Source organism: Corythoichthys intestinalis, chromosome 22 (genome assembly GCF_030265065.1).
Source record: "Corythoichthys intestinalis isolate RoL2023-P3 chromosome 22, ASM3026506v1, whole genome shotgun sequence".
NCBI classification, from domain to species: domain Eukaryota; kingdom Metazoa; phylum Chordata; class Actinopteri; order Syngnathiformes; family Syngnathidae; genus Corythoichthys; species Corythoichthys intestinalis.
In genome coordinates, this window is record NC_080416.1 from 231690 (window position 1) to 248225 (window position 16536).

General features: G+C 41.6%; 1 protein-coding gene across 1 annotated transcript in view; it reads right to left on the reverse strand.

Moving 5' to 3' along the window:
- The window catches only part of phf14 (PHD finger protein 14), a 35609-nt gene extending 20275 nt beyond the window's left edge, over positions 1–15334 (reverse strand). The window contains exon 1 of the mRNA XM_057828572.1: positions 15264–15334. Within this exon, the coding sequence (XP_057684555.1) occupies positions 15264–15304 (41 nt within the window). The 5' untranslated portion in view covers positions 15305–15334. The remainder of the gene's footprint in view (positions 1–15263) is intronic.
- Positions 15335–16536: the final 1202 nt, after the last annotated feature.

A 16536-nucleotide genomic window follows, 5' to 3' on the forward strand; every position in this document is an offset into this window, starting at 1 on the left:
TTTTGATGAAATTAATTCAATAATTATGCTGTATTGAGGTGAAAACATCAAAGCTTCTCATGGACACAATACAGTCATCAATTTACAACTAAAATTGGTTAAAAAACAAACACGCAAATGATTATTTTGTTAAGAAATGGTGGACCGGGCAAATAATAGACATAATCCACTTTTGACTCACAATGAACTTTTTCAGGACTATACAGTGTCCCTAAAATGACATCATTAGGTTAGCTTCATGAGCACCACCCACGAGCAGTGATACTGTACACAGAATGTCCATTGTAAGTGTAGCGTCAACCTTTTTTTTCTATGGCAAGCTGTGTTGTCTAATTAGAAGTGATTTATTGGTGCTCTTGGCGTTCCTTTATTGATTCAGTGAAGCCGGCGGAAAATATCCACACGTGTTCCCTCTCTCACAAGCGACACATCATTAGGTATTATGATTGCACGTTCATGCAAACATATTGATTGACTTTTGTCACGGTCCGTTCCTCAGCAAGCACAAATGGCAGGTGCATTTCTATGACATCTTCAGACACAAATGTAATTGTCAAATGGCGTCCCAGCTACACTCATTTCCCCCTGATTATGTCTTTCTCATGTCCATGATTTCTCACAGACAATTCACTGGCCCAGTCATTTCAGAACAATATCATGATAAACAATTTACACGCCATTAGTTTTTGATGTTCATTGATTGTTGTTTGAAATATCTTTTTCAAGGTTTTCATTTAGAAGTCCCGGCAATACTAAACACGGTGCGTCTGGTCGAATTGTTATTGCTTGATAAAGTAAACTACATCTGCTACGGGTGGGCTTCGCCACCCCTGGCCGCATTGCGGTAACGGCGCATTGACTGACCGTGGAGAGGTAACGCTACGGAAGATTCCGCATCTGAACGGATCAGGTCCCGAGAAGCGTATCGTGACGTTTCGCGATATATCGTCAAACGGTGTTTTTGTCCCAAATCTGGCCCCTTTAAAATGGATGAATTGTTGTCAAATCTGCTCGTGAATACTGTCATGAAACTGGACAGTTGTGAAGAAAAATGTGTTTAGCTATTTTTATAAGAATTCCTGTTTTGCTAGTGTATTTTGAAACAGGGCGTGGGTGCGATTAAGTAGATGGGGCCCGCCTTTCATCAGGACTTTAACCGTCAAGCCCGGCAGCCTCGTTGTTCGTCGCCTGCTTAGTGGCGTCAAGTTGGATCATTTCTGCTTTTCATTCATTTTTCCGGTTCTTGTTCTATTTCCTGTTTCAATTGTTTGTAATTGTCTTGATAATTTGACGTCTCCCAGTGTTTTTGCCGACTTTCGTGCGCTTTGAATTGAACCGAGCTATAACAAATTGTCTTCCGATCAGGGGAAAAGATGTCCTCACTCTCAAAAGGAAGGTACCGGATGGTGTCGCAGAGTGAGTCTTGCAGAGAAGAGAGAGTTATCATGAAATTGCCATATCTACAAAGCACTCCCCGCACGCTACAGATTTCCTCTCTTTAATCCTACACATCCAGCCTCATGCCTGCTAAAACCCTGTGATGTTGTGAAGCTCAGCATCCCAGGCTGAAAGAAGACTGCAGCCAAGAGTTAGAAGGGAAGACGGGTGATAGTGAAAGAAAAGATAAAACATGACAGAGTGACAATAGACTAAAAGAGCATTTCATTTGTTCTTTCCAGCAAGCGCAGCCTGGCTTTATGAAGAGAGTTACATGGCGGAGGTTAATTGAAAAATTAGATAAACACGGCCTTTGAAAAGACAGATTGTGGCTAGCGATGCAAAGTCCACACATGAAATTCCTTTACAATAACACGAACAACATAAAAAGAAAACAAACGCACGGTTAAATGTCTTGCAATGTAGTCACGGGTCAATTTGAGGGAAAATTCAAGTGGGGCCGGGTCTTTCTTCAGTTTTCTGTGCTGACAGTCAGTCCAAAGTAAAATCATCGTCTTAAACTTTTGGACAACCTTTTTTTTTTAACATAGAGTTTGTGGCGTTCATGTGGGTTCAATTAATTGAAAATAGCAGACTTTTGTAGCTGAGGTTGTATGATCATCACAGAGTTGGCCTTGTCTTTGTGCACGCTACAATATGTGCTCATCTGTCAATGTTCATTCCAATTTGTTGGAAACCTTTATTTAATTTTTGACTAAAACTTGGGAATTTTAGATAAAAACATTTTGAGTCATTGTCGACTAAATCTAGACAAACGCATTTTGAAACTACCGAAATATGACTTAGACTAGCAAGTATTTTTGTCTAAAAGGCCAAGACGAAAATGAAAAGGGCCGACACACCACAAAAACTGTTTACTATGGAAGAAGGAGGCCAGCACCAGATGCAACAGTGCCTATTGGTGATACAAACGCAAGGGACATTTTGTGAGTTGCGAAACACTTTGTCAATATATTTTGTCATCTAAAAAAAGAAAAAGACAGACGTGGTGTCATTATTCAGGAACAAAAAGTCATCTTCTTAGTTTATCGCCTTTCAAGAAAAGCCATTCTACGGTTGAGTTACACAGCATATTTATTGTCGTGATGCGATGTCATGTAACTGATACAAGAAGTTCTTTCGATTACTTCTAGACAGCACACAAACCTGGGCTTTTAACCAAGTGGTAATCGTGCTCCCCTGCCGAGCGGGTCAAAGTCCGGACCCGGTTGTGTCGGACCGGTCCCATCGGTGCCGAAACCCACCAAGGTGGTTTCCATGGCCTGCGCCCCTTACAATAGACCAAATGGAAAATTCCACTCTGTGAATAAATAGAAAGACGGAAGCTTTCCTGTAGTAAAACTAGATTTTTGAGGATTTTGAAATAAAAGATGAATTTTTTTGTTGATTTTGCGATACACTTGAAAAAGTGAAACTTTAGGATGAAAAGAGAGAGTTTCGTGGCTTTACTTCTTAACCACATTGCTGTGTTTTCCCAAAATTGAGAGACCGTAACGGAATGTTTTTGTTACCCGGGATTCCGATCTTTTGGGACCCGTAACATATTCTGTATTTCGGATAAGCTTTATCATGGGGAAGAATCTTTTTTTTGGGATACATTGACAATAGCAGGGAACTATCTTCATTTGTGGGTGACTGGAGATCTTACTTTATAGACACTGAGATGTGATTAGCATACATTTCCAGCTTAGAGAATGAATCCGAGCTGAAGTACGGGAAGTCCCATTAGTGGGATGACAGAGGAGCTGATTTATGTATTCTCTTGGCGGCAACTGGCAGGGACATTAGTGTTACAGATGGGGACAGGTGATGTTGTCAGAACCATCAGTCTAGAGCTGATGCAGTGCCAAAATGATGTGAGAGGAGCATAAGAATCAGAGGACTGAAAAATAGCATTTATTGCTGCTCTTCATCTGCATTGTCGTTTTCGTCAACGATAACAGAAATATTTTGTCGACCGACAATTTTTTCGTGACGATGACGAGACGATAACGAGCTAAAAACGTGTCTCGGGAGACAAACAATGAGACGACAACGAGACGAAACCGCGCCATCGTTTGCGTCATGTTCACAACGTGGGACATTTTCTTATTGTACGTGTAGTTAGCCTGCATCTTAGCAGTGTTTGGTTGTGTCACTCATGTGATGTGCTGCAAGCAACACGTCACTTTTGCACATTAATATTCATGACGTTAGCAATTGTGGCAGGCCGGGTCAACCTCCCGTTTGTCCCCAATAGTAAATAAATAGAAATAAATGTTGACTGAGCTTAACTTACCAAGTCTGTCCGAAAATGATGTCCCTGGTGCCAAATTAACTGCTAAAGATGTGGAAGAACTGGCAGTGTATCAAATACTTGTTCTCCCCACTGTACAAATGTTTAGTTAAAAGAGATGGCTTGAGTGCAGACTTAGCTTTTTTATCGATACCTTTTTCTTGTGTGCATTGCATTACGCCATAGACAATGACATTCTCCTGTTTCAACAATCTATCCTTTACCACCATATGCCCTGTCTTTCTTATATATTATACCCTCTGGTTGTCTTACGTCTCTGACCGTTCTTGGGGGCAATTTACATTGCTATTTTTGTGTAGCGATCACAAATGCTACTCAGTGACCGTCAACGAAGACTTTCAATTTTTTTCATTAATAATTCTGTAATTTATTTACACTTTCCCCTTACTAAAGTTGTTTTTTTTACAACAGCAAAGGTAACAGTGGCAGTCGGATATCATTTTTTTTTTTCATTCATAGTCAGAAGTTTTTGGTTGGTTTCTGGAAATGTATGAAGAAAACATCCTTTATATGTCGTAATGTCTAGAGTCGTTTCTACAAGTTCCATAGCAGCAGTGTTTGATCGCCATGTTGTTTTTTGAAAGATTAACAAGCAGAAATATCATGGGTTGTATGCGAGGGCGTGTCTATAATGTCTCACTTCCGCGTTATGATGGTGACGTCACGGTCTAAAAATAGCATTCGTGCCGTACGCTATTTAGGATGTCCTTCAAGCTAGGCTGCTCTCCAGGCTTGCTTGTTTTGAAACTCATGGTAAGATTTGTTTTCTTATCTTGGCAAGAGAGAGTATTCAATGTTGCTTTAGCCTTCAAAGGTACTGTACGTGCTGAGTGATCATCACACACTAAATGTAATTTGTAGCATTAGCATGACATTAGCCTAGCCAGCGTTTCTTAAACTGGTGTTGTTTTTCATTATGCTGGCATCGGCTTCCGCCTTACAATTGTAGTACTCCGTAAAAAAAAAAAAAAAACATTGGAAAGCCTTTACAGAGTTGGCGTTTTCCTTGTAGATGCTATCATTTGTGCTTGTCAATGTTCATTCGAAATATTTGGAAACCTTTTTTTTATTTTTTTTATTTTTATTTTTTTTAATCTTTGGACCAACACCTTTGAATTTTTGCAGACAAAAAGGTTTTGCGTATTCGTTGACAAAAACCAGAGTGATACTTCTTGAGCATTCGAAGACACATTTTGAAAGGACTAAAACAGGGATGCCCGAGTCCGGTCCTCGAGATCCCCTATCTATCTTGTTTTCCATGTTTTCCTCATCCAACACACCTGAATCAAATCATCAGACATGGATAGGGGCTCTCGAGGACCGGACTTGGGCACCCCCTGGACTAAAATATGGCTCATTTCGTCCGAGACTTAAGACGAAAATGAAAAGTGCTGCTTTAAGAGCAGCCACCCTGCGGTGTGTTACCTTAACACTTGTGCAACTGCACAATTCAATAAGCCTGAGAGAAGCTCAAAACGATGTAGAGTATATGCTAGCTAAATTGACAAGATCATTTGTAGCGGAAAAGAGAGTGAAATTTTGAAAATGGATGTTCTTATTTAACAGTTGACTAACTCGACTGCCGATCGAAACAAGCAAACAAAAGATTGCGATAGATTGAACGCCAAGGAAGAAAAACAAAGAGGATGAGAGGAGTTGGGGGAAGGGTTGTACGCAGACAATGTGTGTAATGGAAGGGTGGGTGGGAGAGAGAGACAGAGGGAAGGGAAAGGGAGAATCAAACAGCTCAATTGGGCCCAAATATCCAAGGTTAATTTTGTGAGAAAGCTGCAGTGGCCAGATAAGACCATCCCTGCAAATGAGTTCTGCCTGCCTGGATTACTGCTAAATTTATGCAGCTTTCCTTATCCTTTAACAAGCTCCTCTGAAGTGGCATAATTAACTTGCACACATAAAATGTGCATATTTTCTGCTTGGTGGTAACATTTTTTTATTTTGCTGCTTTGATTTTTTTGGTGCTATTCATTAAGATACTTTTTACTTCAGAGATTTGCAGTTGTAATGACACATGACGACTCTTCTGCTACGTAGTAATTCTAATTACATCACGCCTAAATCAATGAAGCGCTGATTTTTTTTCTGTTAGATAGGGAAAATAAACAAAGCTTTCCAATTATTCTCATTTGTGTGAATGAAAACGGTGAGAGGGTGATTGTCTACAACAGCTTTAAAAATGGACTGGTCCACCAAAATATTCATCACGCTAGTGCGCAGTCCATACAAATAGGGGCAGTTAAATCTTCAGCCTTAAAAAAATGTCCACACCCGGACAAATCATTCAATCTTCAAAGCATATAAGAGAAGATGCAAATATGTTAAGCTAACCTTGGGGACAGTAGGTCTAGGCTCTGCTATTAAAATTTTCCCCCTCCTAGCCACTCTGTTTATCTGCCCAAACACCGGAACCATCTCAAAAGTTTGGAATCAGATTTGTGTTCCAAAAAACAAAAAAAAATTCAACCAAAACCTTTGGCATCAAAAAAAAAAAACTTTCCTAATTTGCAAGCAAAAATAAGACTTTAAGCCAGCGATTCTCAACCTGGGTTCACAGAGGAGGTCTAAAGGGTTCGTTCAAGGTGAAGACACGTAGGGCAGGGCAGAGCCCTATTTTCTTACGCTGACTAAATCTCGGCAAAGTGGCGTTCAAACTTTAGTCCACAAGCTGAAAGGAGGAGAAACTGCTTTGCTCGGTGGAAGGTTGACTCGCGCCGGGTATGTGGAAGTACCACCTGCGTGGACTGCAAGGGTGTAGGTTTGGTCTCAACATTGGTAGGGACGACATAGCAGCATAACCTGCATGCATACCTGTCAACCCGAGGCCGTTGACGTCTTACAAATATTGTGAGTACACAGTGGGGCAAATAAGTATTTAGTCAACCACCAATTGTGCAAGTTTTCCTACTTGAAAAGATTAAAGAGGCCTGTAATTGTCAACATGGGTAAACCTCAACCATGAGAGACAAAATGTGGGGAAAAAAAAACAGAAAATCACATTATTTGATCTTCAAAGAATTTATGTGGAAGTGGAAAATAAGTATTTGGTCACATACAAACAAGCAAAATTTCTGGCTGTCAAAGAGGTCTAACGAGACTCCACTCGTTACCTGTATTAATGGCACCTGTTTTAACTCTATTGGTATAAAAGACACCTGTCCACAATCTCAGTCAGTCACACTCCAAACTCCACTATGGCCAAGACCAAAGAGCTGTCGAAGGACACCAGAGACAAAATTGTAGACCTGCACCAGGCTGGGAAGACTGAATCTGTAATAAGTAAAACGCAAAAATTCCAGAACCGCATGGGGGGACCTAGTGAATGACCTACATAGAGCTGGGACCACAGTAACAAAGGCTACTATCAGTAACACAATACGCCGCCAGGGACTCAAATCCTGCACTGCTAGATGTGTCCCCCTGCTGAAGAAAGTACACGTCCAGGCCCGTCTGCGGTTCGCGAGAGAGCATTTGGATGATCCAGAAGAGGACTGGGAGAATGTGTTATGGTCAGATGAAACCAAAATAGAACTCTTTGGTAGAAACACAGGTTCTTGTGTTTGGAGGAAAAAGAATACTGAATTGCATCCGAAGAACACCATACCCACTGTGAAGCATGGGGGTGAAAACATCATGCTTTGGGGCTGTTTTTCTGCAAAGGGACCAGGACGACTGATCTGTGTAAAGGAAAGAATGAACGGGGCCATGTATCAGCAAAGGCACTGAAGATGAGATGTGGCTGGGTCTTTCAGCATGACAATGATCCCAAACATACAGCCAGGGCAACAAAGGAGTGGCTTCGTAAGAAGCATTTCAAGGTCCTGGAGTGGCCTAGCCAGTCTCCAGAGCTCAACCCCATAGAAAATCTGTGGAGGGAGTTGAAAGTCCGTGTTGCCCAACGACAACCCCAAAACATCACTGCTCTAGAGGAGATCTGCATGGAGGAATGGGCCAAAATACCACCAACAGTGTGTGAAAAGCTTGTGAAGAGTTACAGAAAATGTTTGGCCTCCGTTATTGCCAAAAAAGGGTACATAACAAAGTATTGAGATGAACTTTTGGTATTGACCAAATACTTATTTTCCACCATGATTTGCAAATAAATTCTTTAAAAATCAAACAATATGATTTTCAGTTTTTTTTCTTCCACATTCGGTCTCTCATGGTTGAGGTTTACACATGTTGACAATTACAGGCCTCTCTAATATTTTCATGTGGGAGAACTTGCACAATTAGTGGTTGACTAAGTACTTATTTGCCCCACTGTATATATATATATATATACATTTTTTTTTTTTATGTACATGGTTGATTATGATTATGTGCATGTTGTGTTGTGTGAGCAACATATGAGGTTATACAGCACCCGTCTCTCTCTAAGCAGCTTCTTGCTCACGTTTTTCTGGTTCTATAGTTTCCAGCAGAGTTCACTACATTTTTCACATTTTAATTAACGTTAACAGTAGAAAACACAAACAGGACACTTCTCTCTAAGCAGCTTCCTACTCGAACTTTGCAGGTTAGCAAATTCACATTTTAATGTTATGCTATTTCTGATGCAGGTCGGACTTTCAGTGGCAAAATTTGTGGCGTGTTCCCCACCTCCACTACATTGATGTCTTTTACAGTGGCTGCCGCCGCTGGCCAAGAAAAAAGCTTCTAATATCCCTCCTCTTCAAGGGGGGCGGAGGAGGCGGCATGTTGTCGACATGTATTTCTCTCACAGCTGTGTGAGTGTGAGCGTGCTTGTGTGTGTCGGGGGTGGGTCAAGTCATCAGCGAATCAAACGTGCATTTAAGGGAGGGAAAAAATGGACCGGGGCATTCAGCAAGTGATAAGGGGTGAATGTAAGTTCGAACATAATTTGAAAATTATTCACTTAATAATGGTACGATCAATTCTATCCTTACAACATATGGGAAGACCATCTAAATTATATGTATAGCTGAACTCATTATACAATGCATATAAGGTTGCTTAAAGGTTGGTGGGGACAATTTGAGCATCCTGAAAAGTTGCGAGTGTTATGTCTCTACCGTCCCTATGCAAACCTACGCCCTTGATGGACTGCCATGGCATTTAAAAACATTTGTGTCACATGTTACACTTTAGTGTGTGATGCAGGCTTAATGTTGAACAATATAAGATTTTTTTCCTCCAAATATTGCATTCTTTAAGCCTTTATTGAGAGGAATTGTCACTCAACATCTGCTTTGTTGGATGTTTTTGAGAGGCTTGCGACTTGTAGCAACGGAATTAGGATGGAAAACAGAAAGCCGTTTGCTTCAGCGGGGAGGAAAAACAGCTAGTTTGTCAAAGGCTTTACACAGCAGATATTCTTATCAGCCCAGTGCACCGATGCTTATGTCTCGGAAGAAAAAAAAAATACGGTGGCTGAGGGAACAATGAGGAATATGTGCAAAAACGAGAGCACGGACAAAAGCGTGAATACAAATTGCCATTCAAAAAAAACCAAAAAAAAAGAAACACCTTCCGACCGTAAAAACCGGATGGCAGATCGCTGTTCTTCTTTGCACAGAGGCGATAATGTAGAAACTTACCACGAGCAAGGAGGGTGGCGCCATCTACAAGTAGAAGCCGGCATAGCGCGAAAAGCCATGCAGCCAATATACGAGCAAGGGCGTACCGCACGCAACACATCACTTTTGCTCATTTATATTCATGACGTCAGCAACTGTTGCTCGGCCGGTCAAGCTCGCGTTTTTCCCTAATGCTAAATGCATGTAAATAGTGTACGGACGAGATGTTTACTGAGCTAAACCTACCAATTCTGTCCGAAAATGATGTCCCCGGTGCTAAATTCACTGGTAAAGATGTGGATTAAAGAGATGGCTTGAGTGTCGAGGCTGAAAAAGAGCCGACCTGATCCAGAGGTAGCTTTTTTAGCGACACTTTTTTCTTGTGTGCATTGCCTTACGCCACTGACAATGACATTCTCCTGTTTCAACAATCTATCCGTTACCACCATATGCCCTGTCTTTCTTATATATTATATTCTCTGGTCGTCTTATGTCTTTGACCGTTCTTGGGGGCATTGCTAATTTTTGTGTAGCGATTGCAAATGCTACTCAGCGACAGCTAAAAAACACTTGATTTTTTCATTAATAAGAAATCTTAATTCTATAATTTATTTACACTTCCGCCTTACAAAAGTAGTTTGGTGTTTTTTTTTTTTTTACAACAGAAAAGGTAACAACAGTGGCAGTCAAATACCATTTAAATTTTTTTCAGGTCATTCATTGTCAGACAGAAACAATACGGCAAAACGCAACACTAAAAAATAAAATATAAAAATGGCTTACCTCTTGGTCCTCTGTAGGACCACGGCCCCCAACAAAATGTTTACTACATATGAAGGTGAATGGCTTCACCTTGGTGGCGTTACACCGCTCTTTTGGACGTCAGCGCAAGTTGATCCATTTTTCACATTTTTTTTCCGCTTTTTTGGCTTCGGGAAACGTATGAAGGAAACATCCTTCATATGTCGTAATGTCTAGAGTCCTTTCTACCAGTTCCATAGCAGCAGTGTTTACTTGGCATGTACTTTTTTGAAAGATTACCGGCAGAAAACAAGCAGTACTAACATGGGCTGTATGCGAGGGCGCTTCTATGTCGACCCATTTCCGGTTTACGATGGTGACGTCACGGTCTAAAAATGGCCTTCGTGCGGTACGCTGTGAGAACAAATGACTTTAGATGATATATTTATCGGTCAGATGATCGGACTTCTGTTCAATCTCGGCCATACGTCTTTTTATGTTTAGACCTCATCCATCATCTGATGTGTTGGAGTGCACACATTTGTGTCTCCTGTTTTAAGAAGATATGTTGATTGAATAAACAATTAAAGCTCTGAGATAAAGCTCACCTTTTTAGCCACCCTCTTCACATAAGTGCATCATACTCAATTTCCAGCTTCAGTGAGAATGAGAAAGATAGGGGTAGAAAATTGGAATTTAGGTTTAAAATGCAGACAGTCCATGCAGGCTTTCTGCTTGACAGCCTGTGACATCTCTCCGAACCACATTTTGCATGGCAGAATAGGAGCTTCTCTCACCAAGAAGGTTAATGACATTCTTTCCCTCCCCTTCCTGCAAAATAAATACGCAAGAAAAACAACACCACGTTACCTCGAAGGAAACCATATTTTTATTGCCATCTTTGTTTAAGATTTAATCTATATGTAAGTATCCAGAGTTGGGAAAGCAGTGTCTCGTAGGGAAAAGTAGAGGGGGGAAAGCTGTCCGTCACTTACAATTTAACGTAACGGCGGTCTTGTTCGCAGAGTTTGGTTTTTGTCATATACAGTACATCTTGTACATGAATATAGAACAGCCTGAATTACATCTCGTTGAAGTTAACTAGCACAGATCCAAGACGACATGGGGAGACCCATTTTTGTAGATATGAGGTCCCTCAGATCACTGTCATCTTTTTTCCCTCACCCTCAAAAATCATAGCCTGGATTTGTGGCGCTTCCTAAGCTGTATGAGGAGGACTGATACCAGTGACAATGGCTGTAATGGCGAATGCTTTCTTCACCTTGCTGATATTTGCTGTGGAACAGGACCTTGACATCAGCTTCTTTCCGTTGGCTCACTTTGTGGAGCGCACAGATGTTCCTGTTGCTGTTGTGGCCCAATTTCTGTTGCAGGACACTTACTCTTGCCTTTTCATCAGATAAGACCTCATGCTTTTGCAGCCATCCACAACACTTGCCTGCATACATGTACACTGAGTGTCTGTCAACATTCAAATGTTGATCTTCTCTACATTAAGGAGGAACAACTTTGTCCTGCGACGGCATCGTCATCCCAGTGGTCCGTATCGGCCGGAACATACTAATGTGTGTGCTCGCGAACCTTTGCGATGAGGAGTTTGTCTGCGACAGGATTTGATGAATCCTCTCCTCTCTTCTCCGCCTCCGCCAATTGCAGCTCGTTCGCCGGTCGAACATTTCAGCGGGTCCGCGCTGCGGAAATCTGACCCGTTCGCATGACGTCATTTTTCCGCGTGAAGCCACGCCGACCACGCGGGTGCCTTAACTAAGGCTTTAGCGATCAGTTAGCACTAATAACAACCGTAAGCTTGTAAATTGCTCCGTAACATCAGCAGAGCCGTACGAACACAAAATAACATAGCTCATCAGGGAATGTTGCATTCCTTTGTGTTATTTCATCTTGGAAATGTTGTAAAGAGAATGCTCCATATGGACCTTTCTATCTTCAGCTACAAGGTCTCTCTCTCTGACCGACCACAAAATATGGCAACAGCTTGTAGGTAATTGATCAGCCAAGTGAACTGTAAAATATTCATTTTCTACTTCAACAGCCAGATAAAACTCCAGGGAGGGTTTGAGTGGAAATATTGCTTATGCACCACGAGGTATAGCTGCAGCGGCACGATGGCGAGGAGCAGATAAGACCAGAAGTGTGGCTGTGTTTGGGTATAGCCGGCTGGCAGTGATGGCCAGCCATGCAATTCCCTGCTTGGCTTTAGACCAAGAAGGCAAATCCCGCTCTACAGCCCAGGATTTATTTGGGGGGAGGCGCGGGCGCTGCGGGGACTTGGTCAACAACTTCCCATGACTGGCAGGCTAGGAAAAAAAAAAAAAAAAAATCTTGTCCCAGTCTGCCCATATTGTTTTCGTGTATTGTGGCATAACACAAGCAGACACCACTTTAACATACAGAAAAAATGAAAGCGGCTATTTCCCTGATCATATTCCTTTGTTATCAAATGTTGCCAGTGATTTGTTCCAAAATGTTATTTGTTTTGGTTCTGATTTTTTTTTTCACGCACTTGGAATGTTTCCTTTTTATGTGCTCCAACATTCAATCCAACTCCTTGGTTAAAACCAAGGGATATTACTGGCGGTGGCGATTGGAAAATTGTAACGCTTCCTGTCGTTTACGCCCAATCGATGGATTCAAGCCAACAACATGTTGTCGCTAGTAATGTCGGTGCCTGCGTTGTTTTTTCCATATCCTTAAAAGCAACAAGGGGCATTAGGTTCCATTAAACCTCAACTACTGATGAACTGCAATTGTTCAAACCTCGACATCTTTGCTGCTGAGGACGGGGACATTAAGCTCTTCGTATCACCATATTCCTGAACATTCATGTCTTACAGATCAACATTTGTGACCTTGGTCATGCCCCACGCCGACCCCGATGTTTGGAATTCCTCACTCCAAATTGTTTCCCTGGCAACGTGCGAGTCCTATTGCAGCCAGCGGGAGGGAACCGAGAGGAATAGGGTTCGGGGGACCCCTCGGTTCAATGTTCTGTCCCCGTTCCCTTCAACATTGGAATGTCCAGTCTCCCAGCTTTTCTATCGGCTGTATTTTATTCCAGGGGCTTGTGTGAATCAATCACCCCATCGTTAATAATAATAATAAAGTCCATTTTAAATGTTCCTTACGGTTTGAAAAAGAAAAAACAAAAACCCAGATCTTCCTTTGAAGGTGAATTAGTCGTGTATTTCTCATCCACACCAATTGGCCTTCAATCAATGGCTTGATTGCGGCATAGACTAAAGACTGGCTTTGGATAATGAAGCGCTATTCATCAAGGGGACATTCAAACCTGGCAATCTCTCAATGCTGCAATCACATGATAATCACAATTACAACAATGAAAAATTCTTCAACTCTGACTATTTTTATGTGCAAACAATCAAATTTGGGGATGTTTTATTATCCTTATTTATTTATTTATTTTACTAATGAGACGAATGGTCCAAATCAAGAATATGAATGCAACAGTAAAATTCCTACGGGTTAAACAAGAACACTATGACTCACGCTCTCTTGTCTCAACGCAAGAACCAACGCCACGTTTTTAGGATTTTAGGAATTCAGACCTTACACAAGTGTATGAGCACAGTACAACGACAAGTGTAACCGATTTCGTCGATGAAGACGAACACAGTTTGAAATGACTAAAAAGTTTTTTTTTTTTTTTTTAAAGACTAAGACAAAAAAAAATAAAAGGGCTGCCAAAAACAACACAAGAAGCGACAAAAACAGTCACGCGGCTCCACAAACTAGTCCGTACGACGGTGATGAGATCATTTCCACAGTTTAAAGACTTCAAACTTTATTTTGAAAGGGCATAACAGTTAAACTGGGTTGGGCGGGGGGGGGGGCGATTGCTGGATTAAACTGAAAATATGAACATTGTGACATTCTTAATGGCACAGCGCTTTTCTATCTGACAAATATTATCCGATCAGATAGGGGAAAAGTAAAGGAGGCTCAATTTTTCCATGCTCAGAGCTTAAGCAAAGATTCCATAATACTCACTCCTCGTTCAACACGGATTGAACAAAAACAATTTAGGTGGGAACGATTTGATGAAAACCTTGTCTGGAGATTACCAGCGTCAGCTTTCTGCTAATGATTCAGCCACACTTTCCATGTAGAATGGAAGGCATTCTGATGAAGAATCTCCTGTTACCGGCACTTCTTTTTTTTTTTTTTCCCTCTTTAACCCAATCCAACTAAATTCAGTACATCTGACGCCCATGTTGGAAACTATCCCGCTGACTCGTTCGCCAATTCATTGCTGCCATCGTGACGGCAGACGAACGCAGCGCCACACCATCAGTGACTTTCTTGACTGAATGGCTGTTACTATAAGAAACTAAGCTCACACGCGACTACATTAGTTACTTTCGGCCTCAAACCATGTCTTCTCAGAAATCAAGACTAGTTTTGATTTGTTTATTTTTCACCCATTTAAGAATAAAGCTTGGTGATAAGCTCAAAAATCAGATGGTTTTCGATATGCGACTACAATTTGGACTTTTGAAGAAAATATCTTTAAATACACTTTTATACAGATACGGAATATGTGTGTTTGTGTGGAGGCGTACACATGCGAGATGGTGTGCGTGTGTCAGTGTTCTTGTGGGAGGAGTAGATCATTATTCATGTGAAGCACTTTGAATAAAGCTTGATTGAGTGATTGATGACCGACTGTCACACCAGCTATTATAATTGAAACGAATGGACGTACGTGGAAACAATTTACTTACCGGTCCTTGGCCTACAAATCGCTTGCAAAATTAGGCTCCTACAAGCTCACGTTTTAAAGATGGATTTTTCTTCAATGAGACGGGAAAGAGCGGCACGGTGGCGGAGCGGTTAGCACGGCCACCTCGGAGCTCTGAGATCAAGTTTGCACGTTCTATCCATGCCTGCGTGGATTTTCTCCGGGTACTCCGATAGGCTGATCGAACACTCTAAATTGTCCCTAGGTATGAGTGTGTGCGCAAATGGCCGTTTGTCTCCTTGTGCCCCGCGATCGGTTAGCAACCGATTCAGGATGTACCCGGCCTACTACCCATTGTTAGCTGGGACTGGATCCAGCACCCCCGTGACCCTCGTGGGGATAAATCGCTCGGAAAATGAATGAGACAGAATAGAAATGCTGCAGTATTAAATACATAAGACAAACAGAAGCTCACGTGCAAGTTAAGAGTCCGTCAACATTCTTTGTTCTGCTCATCCGTGGTCAGAACTCCATACTCGGCTTTCCCCGCCATTTCCGGCCCAGCTAGGACACGCAGTGTGTTTATTCTACATCTCGTTTTGGTTTTCCGTTCGTCTTGTCGTCACCCGAGACGTTTTAGCTCCTCGACGTTACGTCATCGCCACGAAACATATGCTCGTCAACGATATGTTTGTGCTCCCGTCACCTTTGAAGAAAAAACAATGATCCGTCAAGCAATTTGAGAATTTGTAGAAAGGAGTTATTCGTACAGTGCCAAACACCTTTATTGTAAGTGAAGAAAACTTTGGAATACTGTCTACCGTGGTGACACATCATCATGTGCATCAGAGGATTTCCATTTATTCATCTGATTATTCATCCATTTATTTGGAGTTTTGATATGTCAGGAAACAAACACAATTTAGCACACGCCGTCTCTTCGTTTTTTAATTATATGGAAATAGTGCAGAAGGGCTCTGAACAGTATAAGGATCCAACCCACAGATGGATTTATCTACCTTAATCCAATTTTCATGTTCACTGACTTCAGTGAGCGGCGTCATTTCAGGATCAGCCTTTGATAAACAAACCCAAAGAAGAAAATGGGCCGGATTCAGTATAAATAATGTACTATATTTGAGAATTGATGTACAGTCGGGGTCTTCAAGGATTTTTTTTTTTTTTTTAAAGAGTAGCCCATCAAGGGACAGACAACACTTTAATCTCGTGCATCCCAGAGGAAAAAGTTTAGAAAAATATACAATTCTTTTTCTCAACGTCAATAACATAAATAAAAGCTCATATTTCTGGGAAGCGCCTGCCCTGAATGCGTTCAGACATTTTATCGACGCCAGTACAATTTTTGCCCATCAAATGCGATTGCCCGCCCTTCCTAGTGACGTTAGTAATACCCATTGTCCAATGCACGTATGTAAGCGTTTATAACTGATGTCACAAAATGGCCGCATTCGTAAACCAGCGTCAGTTTTTGCGTTGAATGTTTTTTTTTTCTTCTCCTTTGCCAGAGGTCTTACGCTGGCCATGTTGTTCTCGTCGTGTTGTAGAAAGTCAACGTGACTGTGCGCAAGAGCGAGAGGCGGTGTGGCGACCGGCGACGGACGTCAGGCCCGTGATGTCACGCGGTGAATTATCACGCCGCACTTCGGCAGCCATATTTCATCTCGCTGTTCATGCCTTGCAAGATATATTCTTTTATTTCATATACATGAGCATTGTGGTGTATAATA